At 31.6% G+C, this 11,074-nt stretch overlaps 1 protein-coding gene across 2 annotated transcripts in view; it reads right to left on the reverse strand.

Annotated features, from left to right (window-relative positions):
• Positions 1 to 10,457, reverse strand: part of LOC148609140 (uncharacterized) — a 31,795-nt gene extending 21,338 nt beyond the window's left edge. The window contains exon 1 of one of the 2 annotated variants that reach the window (XM_088541415.1): positions 10,208 to 10,457. In XM_088541415.1, the coding sequence (XP_088397541.1) occupies positions 10,208 to 10,296 (89 nt within the window). In that variant the 5' untranslated portion in view covers positions 10,297 to 10,457. Of the gene's footprint in view, positions 1 to 5,513; positions 5,629 to 10,207 lie in introns of those variants that run through there. The other variant, XM_088541414.1, reaches the window with a different exon arrangement.
• Between the last annotated feature and the right edge of the window lie 617 nt (positions 10,458 to 11,074).

Raw genomic sequence — 11,074 nt, forward strand, 5'->3', positions numbered from 1 at the left:
GGTGCACCGTGTTGGGAAAGATGCCACGTTCCTCGCACGTTAAAGAACCCTGCTGTGGTATTCGATAGGAGTAGGGACCTTTGCGCTCCGCCACAGGAGGCTAAATTGCCCGACCTTACCCATCCCCTCTTTTTCCAGTGGCAATCAAAATTTTCGACCCTATTATCCTTGTGACCCATCCTTTTTTTCATTTCATGTTCATTTTATCATCCATTTCATGTTCATTGTCTGAATATTGCTGCTCGGACGTTAAACCCCAACAAACAAACAAACAAACAAACAAACAGCTGCTTCCGACGTATCCAAGTCAAAATAGGATATCAATGCTTTAAAATATAACACCATTTATAATATTTTTTTTCTATTTTTTGTCAGTCATTTAAGTTTATGAAAGTACATTTTATACATATATATGATAATCATCTATTTCAGGTGTTCCTATTCATGCAATATCTAAGATTCTGATGTCTCTGTATTGACGTTTTGTTTTGATGCTTCGGTATTTATTCGCCGATATTTTAGAACTTTAAATATTTTGCTCAAGCTAAAATAATCTTTGCATCAATTTTTCTGAAAAAAAAACATGGTACAACTAGTTTAAAGTTAATAAAACTAAATTATAAGCTCTTAAATGGTATAAACTTCCCTATTACACCATATACCATCCCCATTCCCCATAGAATTCCCATTGCATGTTTCTTATCAAATAGCCCCGTGCAGGTCCGTGGGTCACAACCATAGGCCTACAGCAGCGCTAAGCTTGTCGTAACTTCTCTCTAACACCATATACCATCCCATATTCCCCATAGAATCCCCATGTTTCTAATCAAATATTTCAGTTATCAGATAAAATTTTACATTTTAAAACATTTTAGATGTTATTTTCAATTAAATTTTATATGTTTTTTTGTATGAATAATACAAAACTAATTCCCCCATCTATCCCCTTCAAATTCCCCATTCCTCCATATGCCATAGAATGGTAAGCTCTCCCCATACAAGTAGTAACTATCTCTGGCAAATAATGTTTAAATATTAGCACACCAGTACTCTTGACGTCCAAGTTAACTACTACTGCGCTAATTACACATTGCGACCAGATATCCATGCGCATTCATGGCTTGTCTTGTGTTATACAGTTTTTTTTTCGGGTTTTGTGTTTGTTTGTTTGTTTGTTTGTTTGTTTGTTTTCTTTTTGGCGGGAGGGGTTACTGCCCTTAAGAATAAAAATGAGACATTTTTTTTGTGGTTGAAAAGTTTAGAAATTTGTTTAAGTCTTCTGTTTGTCAAAACAGTATCTGGATGTTTTGAGTTTGAGTTACTGACATTAGTGTATACATATTATCTCGATTTTTAAGATGTTATGCAGACATATTTTTTCAAACTGTATTAAATATGCAATGATTGAAAATGTACATCTGTTTTAAAGTTCTTGTCTTTTTATGATTTAAAATCAATAAATCCAAATAAACTGACACTTCCTCTGGAAATCCATGATTGTACTCTCTGTACCATCAATGCAATGCAGGCTACGACATTTAGTGTCAGAAGTTAAAAAAATATTGAGTTCAAAACATCGATCAAAATCATATTCGAAATATTTCAAAACAATTTAGCCTTATTAATATTTAAATGTGATTTGTTTTATAAGAAATGTCTCGTGATGTTATAAATATGCACTAAAAATTTAAGCATATCTAGCACATGGTTGATCTTCTTTAATATGAGAGGCTTCAATGAATTGAAAATGAATGCATGACATATCTCCAATACATATGGATTTTAACAGAACCAAGACAAGGAATACCAATATTTACCTTTATACATAATACCTCAGTTACCTACAAAAAAGAACCCTTTCTCAAGACATTACAACGAAACAAAAAAAGCAGAATATATAAGGATGAAATGGTGGTATTTACATAAAACCAGTGACAATCACCTTGATTTAGCTTTCGTGTCTGCAACTTATAATGGAGGGGAAACTTATCCGAATTCGGCTTTCTTGAAAATATAAGTGTTTACATTAATATCAATTTATATCTGATTAAAATGTATTGAACAATGAAGATCGACCTGAGTGGGAGTTAATTAATGTAAATGTTCTGCATTATACTTATTATAATATAAATCATATATTTTACAAATGTGACCCGTGCAAACTTGATATGACTGTTACGTCATAAGATTTGAAAACAATTGAATGCATAAATCTATTAGAAGAAAATATTATGGAAATCTTATAGCACTGAATGCATTCGAGGGTAATAGTCAAAGGGCGATAACTAGTGGCGCTATCTCAAAAATTCACATTTGATAGTTTTCAAAACTTGAGAAACAGTATAGTTATATACACACAGATATGCCGTGTAACCATACGTTTAGTTACTGTTCAACTTCCAGAAACAGTAAAATAATTGAAGAAAAAGCCTGTGTAAAGTTCATTTATAATAGGTGTTAAGGAATGTCTAGTAATTAATCAAGGGGCACTGTGAAAGCAACTTATCTTTAACGATGCATCATGTAAATGACTCAGTTATTGTGGGTGTTTTTGACTTCGTTAACAATTCAACAAACAAGACAGCAAGCGTTAAATGTGCATGTTAACAAAAATGATCAGTTTCGTATATTTTCTTTCACTTTGTTTGTAAAAGGAAGTGTCAAATGAAGTTAATTAACGATGTTGAATTCACTTTTATCTTTTTCCACTCATTCAACTGACAGATTGCACCGAAATCATCTAACGTATTTGTTTGATTACAATTAAAATAAACATTAAATTTTGCAGTTGATACATATGTATTTTTGTTTTGCTGATTGGTTCATATTGCTGTTTAAAATTTCGGGAAAAACCCAGAAAATACCTTCTTTTTTCTTCAGAAATGAAAATAGTTTCATAACTAGATTTTACATAAAGAAATTATCATTAAATTTGTTTATATGTTTTAATGTTTACTATGAATTTAAAGCATCGGTCACGTCTAAAGACTTTTATTAAAGATAGTTTCGTGTGTTTAGAAATCATTAGTCACGCGATAGATGTACAACAAATGGTCGGCATTCCATTGGGACCAAATTGTGCTCCACTACGCACTGACCTTTTCATGCACTCTTATGTAGCTAATCTGATCCTTAGAAGGAACATCTTTAGTCAGCTCCTTTGATCTCAGTCTCCACTACATAGATGTAATATTATCGATAAACAATCCTAGTTTCATGGATTTTATACAACAACATCAAGGAACCTGAAATAATGACATTACATATACCATGAGGTCAAGCTCATTTTTTGACAGTCACAAAGATATCGATGGTAAAAAAAAACTCTTGACGGAAGTATACGACAAACGCAATGAATCCTTTTCCGTATTGTCAACTTTAAGTACATCTGTGGTAATATCTCTTCAACACCAGCGCGTTGAGTTTTCATATCACAATTAATACGCTACGGCAGAGCTTGTTGTAAATAGTTTACAGTTTTTTTTTAAATTTATTAGTCATGTGCTGGTTTCCTGTGTTTCGAAGTCATTAGTCACGTGATAGTTTCCTGTGTTTCAAAAAAAGTTTAGTAGGTTCGAGACTCTATTTGTTCCCCACTTCCTCCTAAATGTAAGTAGAAAAAGAAAGTTTGTAAAGCTCCTTTGATGATAACCCCGCTCCCTTCCTGAAACCGTATGAGTAATTCAGATTGGCAAACAACATTTGAGGTGCACAATGATATTATACGATTAACAATATGTGAAAGTTTCGTCACAGTTCATTCTGGTATTTGAAAGGAGTTGCGGATTAGAACATGGGACGGACAGCATGCTCACATATCACTCTCGAAGAAAGTACGAGTTTGTCTTTCTTTTCTATCGTACACTTTTGAAACGATTTATGCGAAAAATATTGATGACTAATTAAATGCCAACCAACAATTGCAGTGATTTTATTTCGCAGTTATTTGTCGTATTTTAATACATTTAACCTCCCCGATAAAAAGCTACAAAGTGATTGGCCAATGTGATCTAATTATTTTATAAGGAGCTTCTATAACAAATTCTGAAAAGGACCTTGGTCATTTTCCACAGGATTCTGACTATAAGTAAGGCCAAACTTATCCGGAGTTTTCATTGGAGTCTTTAGAAAAAAAAAACCTCTTATTGGTCCCGAAAATGCAAATTTGTGAAAATTTTGATATTTGAAAAGTAGAAAAAATTGAAAAAGAATTCGTTGAAAATGAAAACAGAAGTCTTTGAGTCGGGAATCCCATAGAATCAAATATGTAACCATCACAGTGTATGATTTAATGCGTTGTGTGATTAAAGACAAACACATTTTCTATAAGCTCAAAATGGTTGGTAATGTGCTTTTAGGTGAAAAAGTAACTATTTGTTAGAAACAGTAAACGTTATGTAGCTTATTACGATCATGATTATCATGGACTGTCCGTAGCGCAACTCGATTGACAGTCGCACTCTGCATTAGTTTGAATGTGATGATTTTTAGTTCGAGTCTGACCCAGGGATTTTTTATTTTTTCGGTAAAAATGTTATTTTTAAAATGCCATTTCTTATTTTTGATAATCGATTAGTCATATTTATCACAGGAAAGATCGTATTTTTTTAAGTTCATGTTGTTACACCTATTTTCCAGGTGTTTCCCAATCAACCAAATATATCATCGACGTATTTTTATGCATAATCATATCATTTACTTGTAAGTACGTTTCAATGACGAAATACCAGGAAAGTTGGCCCAAGCCCTTTTAACATGAATTTTTAACCAACGCTGGCTTCTAAACTGTTAAAGTAGAACTTTCTCTAGGATATTAGTTTTTTTAACAGGAAAGAAAGAGTCGTCTCTGTTATCATTTAGTTTATGGATTACAAGAGTACTTAATCTTCGATCTTCAAATGTCATACGAAAGCTGGTAAACTATATAAAGCAGTTTAATCCACTTTTTCATAAATCAATAAAAGCCTTTAAAAATCGGGATTCAAAGTTGTTTTTTTATACTTCGCACATTATAATGGACACTTTAAAGAAATTACAGAGAAAGAAGTACAATAACATCTTTCCTCCTTTTGACTGAGCATTAAAATGTGAAGGTCCACATTTTATACTTAGAGTTGTTTTGCTAACATATGTAAAACTTGTATCCATAATTTCTGTTATTTAGATATTTTAATGATTTTGTTGGGATTTATACATGCTTGAATAAATTAATGCAAACTTCAAATAATTAATAAATTTGAACACTTTTGAAAAAATTTAAAGCATATTTAATTTTTTTTCATTACAGACACCTAATTAAAGAAGTGTTTAAAATCTGATAATTTTCTATAGAACTTTATCAATTTTGCTTCTTCAGCAATCGTTCAGATGAGCCTCCACTGTTCTATGACATTTTAAACACTTCTATTGCCAACCCTCCGTACCGAATCCTCGAGAGTTAGTATTGATCTCATATGAAGTAACTATCTTATAAATAGTGGACTTGATCTGGAATGTTAAAAAGTATGTCTTACCGAAAACTGCGCGATTTCCTTTTTAGCTTATATTTTCGTTCCTTATCAATCTGAGAAACAAACGTTACATCCCCAAATATATTCTTTTCCATGTCTGCCAGACATTTTGTGGTGGGGCTATTTTCCCGCTACTCTTTGTCATCTTATTTCTTTTTTTCTCGAAACATTGATCGCGATTTCAGTCGATATTTAGGCAAAACGTACTTTTACATAAAAGTTTCGATATTATATAGGCATGATAACAATGGTACAATAAATTAGTAAAACTCGATTAAATGTCAATAAAACAGAATTTATTATCCCGGATTAATCCCGTTTAAATGAAGTAGCAACATTACATCAAATTCTCTATTGATACACTGCTGGTATAACTAAACACAAAAACCACACAAGTGGTCGACTTCGCTGTGGAGAATTTATCACACCCGTATAACGTTTGTTTATATAGAAAAGTGAATATGATATACTAGTGTATTGAGTATAGGTCATTGTAAAGAAAGCTCCTTTACCCGTATCTTATTTTTACAAACTATTAAACATATTTTTTGTACAATTTAGATTGGTTAACGTCCATACTTTCTATTAACAAAGGTCATTCTGTTTTTACTTGTAAACATCAGAAACTAGGTGATGAAAACACTGCAGATATCTTAACTGTATACGTTTACCGTTCGAGGAGAATTTCTGCACAATTTTACTTCTGCGATTTCGTTATATATATATATGTGTGTGTATGTGTGTGTGTGTGTGTGTGTGTGTGGTTTGTTTTAATGCAAAAACCAACATTTTGACAGAGATATTTCATCATGTTGAACTGAAATATCATATTCAATTTGTCACACGGACTTTTTGTACAATGCTTCACTACTTAAGCAATGTTACATTACCTCTTTATAATTGATATCGCTTCAATTGTTTTCACTTGAAACATTTTATTCATTTGTAAAATATTGTGATGAAATGTGAATTCCCTTTTCAACCTGTACATAAAATTTTAGAAAGTTCCAACTTAATTCTATAAAAATTATTTTTTTCCGCATCTTGTGAAAATGACAAAACATGTTTTTGTGGATATATTAATATGGTTGGTCTTAATATCAAGTATGTATCATAAATGAAGAATGATTGTACCGTTTCTTTCGTATATGCGTACATATATTTCTTTTCTGGACATGACACAAATGCCGACGCAGGTGCCTCTAGAAAAGTGTATCATTGTTTTTGTTTTGAGGAGTTTGGATTGCCTATGTCCCTCACTTTTTTGTTTAATTGTTTCTGTCCTAATTTTTCTTTGTTAAATTATTAGTAAGACGTCCTAGAATATCAAATGACATTTTAGCATTAACCGTGAATGTCATTGAGTTCACAACAAAAAGAGTTCATCATTATCTTATAAGAGTTACAAAATACAATCAACAGCTCTTGGTTAGCATGAATAATCACTTGTTTGTTTTGAAACACGTGTTGATTCCCAATTTATGCATGTCTTTCGCAACATCAAACTGTAAGCACATGGAAAAGGTTTGTATAACTTTAAACATTGAATAAAACATCACCAGTAATATATAAGGATTGTAGCTTGACAATGGGATATATGATTTGTACACATCTTTTGTAATCAATGAAGAATGTATTGTTCTCATCTATGCAAATCTATAAATCAAATTTTCCACGGGTAAAGGTCACGGACTAAGCATTCTTTTTTAGATTTTATACATTGTGTCGTTGAATGGAAACTGTTATCGTGGTAAATTTGTGTACTATATTTGTGATCCTGAAAAATTAACTACTGTTTGAGTTTAACCAACCTAATGTTCAGTTTCCCAAGTTACAAATTTAACAAAAAAGATCAAAGAGTAATCAAGGGAACCAAGGCTGTAGCGGTAATAAAACAATGTAATCCAGGGACAAAGACCCGACATGGAAAACAGACATACACAACAAAGTTCATAAAGTAACTAAAATCATACATACAAAGTAACAAAAGCTAATGAGCAATTCGGACTCCACTAAAAACTGGGAGCATGGACCAGGTGCACCGGTAGGGTTAGCGTCCTACCTAGTCAAAACACAAAACAAAACAAACACAAAAAACACAAATGAAAGACAAAAAGCCAAAAGCATGTTTGTACTTTGCCGAACTACAACAGAGACAATACAGCAGACAAACAACATATAAAAACTGGAGATAAGGAAAACAAGATTCACACAAAAATGGACATGCAATATGAACTCTAACACAAAGCAGGTCTGGATGGGTCGGTAATATTACAAGTGAGTAAATTCCGGGAAGAATATATCTACAATAAGGTGGAGTACAACCAACCAATGGAGTAACTGCATGTACGATTCACACTTAGGCGATATCACTTAATTTGATAAAGTTTCATGATGTAAACAGTGTGGATAATCAAATTAAAAGTCGAAGATTAAACTTCACCTAGAAAACGATTACAAAGGACAATCAATAAATTAATAAAAAACAAAACTTAATTTTCAAAAAAAAATTCTGATGAAAATGCAAGGACAATGTGTCTCTGTCTATTTTTAACACTCCTCCATAATTTAAGTGTGATCAAAAACTTGTAATGGAGAGAATATTTTTGCACTTTTGTGAGTCACAACAATATGTCCAAGAAGTTGCACCACTTTGTCAAATCAGTCAGACGAAAATCTAACCGAACATTTATTGTCTCATCTATGAGATCTATCCATCGATTACCGCACGGGAGCTCGATTTCCGAGTAAAGATCTTTACTAGTTCGCACTGACAGCTCAATTACCGAGTTAGGATCTTACTAGTTCGCAACTTAAAAAAAATAAATGCTTTTCTGTTTACATCTCATATCTTAAAGTTAAAATAAACTTTAACGAAAAATAAACCCTTGTTGATGTAAAACAACATGAAAGGCATGATTATTTAACAAATAAATAATATAATCAACTTCGTCCTTATACAGGTTACACCGCTCTCATATCGAATGGTCAAGTATTTCTCCGGATTTCTAAGGAAGTTGTTTAAATGTAAATACTGTCCCTTCAAAAGATGCGATTTCACCGATAACACAAAGGGAAACTATGACCTTATTCCTTAGCTTATTTATTCAACTAATTATCAATCACCCTATTAAAACCGAAATTTTGACTGAATAAAACTCTACTTAGAACATACGTGTATGTGTCAAGCTTGCGATGCTGAATTTTATTACAAGGTCACTAATGGCATTCGAGATTTTTTTATCTAGAATTACAATGCAAGCATCCTCTAATTTTTAAGTTGTTTGATACATTATCTTCATTGGGTACATAGACCATCCTTGTTTCCTGTTTTCACGTTTTAACCATGAATATGGATTTTGTTGTCACTGAATTTGTCCTTCTATTCATATACTTCCATAATTGTTGTACATATAAGCTTACACACAGCTTACATTCCTGTCTGATTTAAATCAGGCTTTCATTGCTTCTGAGGTAAAAGGTCAAATTCGCATTGATTACATGTATGAGGACATCAGCCTCTATTAAAGATACAGACATTTTAAAATCATTCCATTGTAATATTTTTAGCGTAGTTTAAACTTTTCAAAATAATCATTTAAATCGTGGACACAAAACATTCAAAATAAACATCCAATAGAAATCCTTCTGGTATTGTAGTCGCATATACACGATGGCTTTTTGACAATTATCGACACGAGACTGTTAATCAAACCGATGGAAATATAATGCATTGCGAAAATTGGGTTATAACTTTTTTTGGAATGCATTTCCAATAGTCAACTTACATAACCATATATTATTGATAGTTATGTCAGTTGAAAAAAAAAACACAAACAAACAATTAAACAAATGAACAAACAAAAGAACAACAAAAAATGAGAAAATGCAAATGATAGTTTTCTTATGTTCACATTTGAATCATATGTTTTTTATAGGTTTAGAACCACTATGACAATCATATAACAAACATATGCTTCTGACTAAGGAAGTTTTCATGAAAATTAATTAAATAAAAATCATATGGCAATTATAGGATTTTATTTACGAAAAGAGTTAGTTTTTTCGAAAAAATAAATATGATTTCATTTATTTTTAAAAGTATACAAGCATATTTCTAGTAGTCCTTAACATAGTTTCCATATGTTTCAAATCATTTGTAAACATTTATTGCCTTTTTTTCTATGTGCATTCTGTTCTATTAAAGTGATTAGTACATTAACATCAATTAAAGTGATACAGAACATCTACACGCTGTAACATGTAACAGTTAAATAAGTGAAATGAAAAGTATAAGAAATACAGTTTGTGAAGCATCCTAAATCAGTTCTTTTTATTTACCAAAAAAATAATTTTAAATAAACCTTTTTTGCTACAGTTATAAATATTTCGCTTTCGTGCATGATATTGCCCATTAATGAGACAAAACAGTGACTGCATTATTACTTAATTAATTTATGCCGTACGTGAATGAAGTTTTTGTAATATTTACGCATATCTTCAAATTAATATCTTCAAAATCGTTGTTAAGCTAAATTAAAGAAATGAAATTGACAGAATTTATTATCAGCAATAATTTGTTTACTTATCTAATATATCTACTGCACTCTAACGAGCCCAACATATTGTTAGAATTAAGCCGATAAATAATTGTAGGCATTTTAAAAATATACTGTAACCATTTTATATTTTTCTACCTTTTACTTTTCTTCAGTTTCTTGTGTGGTTTTTCTATTCCATTTGTTAAATTGTTAGCAATTCCATTTTCAACTTTCTCACTAGTCATGATGATATGAAATTAGAAATCTACACTACTGATAGTGAAAAGCACGGCCACACCACAGAACCAAAATGTGATCACTGTTTAAGTACCCATTGTTTTGGTCCGGAGCACTCTTTTATTGGTATTGTAAATTTATTACTGTATTAGAGAAAACCACCGTTTTACAGTTATTACCATTGCACTCCTGTTCAAATACTGGAGTTTTATTGTAATGAATAATTTACTTATATCATTCAAAGTCATATCAATCTGAAGGTTACTTCTAATCACAAATACATTCAAAAATAGATTCTGGTCTTGTTTTCATTTTTTTACATTTTGTTTTAATTCGTACTTTGATAAGCAGTATTATCTAAAACATTTTAAAATCATGTCATTCTATTATTCGATGGGACCCTTTTGTGACTCGTCTCAAGGAGCTGTATTATTGTTGCTAGACAGTTAAAATATTACATTCACTTGCAATATAACGGACGCCGCTTGCAGAGCAGGACATGCTTACCCTTTCGGAGCACCTCATGTAATTCCCAGTTTATGTGGAAGTTCATATTACTAGTGCTTTAGTTTTTTTGTGTAATCTATTTTCTTCGGATAACTACATTGTGTAAAAAGATAATCTTTGTTTTCCTTTTCATGTTTTGGCCATGTATTTTGATTCTGTGATATTCTAATTGTTCACGTTTCGGTTAGGGTATTCAGAATCATCGTAATATAGCAACAAAGTTTATAGTGATCTATAGTATAGAAAAAAAATCCATCAATGGGTTTTCATACATAAGTG

This window comes from Perna viridis, chromosome 8, assembly GCF_037379345.1.
Source record: "Perna viridis isolate PV_CMFRI_1.1 ecotype Kerala chromosome 8, ASM3737934v1, whole genome shotgun sequence".
NCBI lineage: Eukaryota > Metazoa > Mollusca > Bivalvia > Mytilida > Mytilidae > Perna > Perna viridis.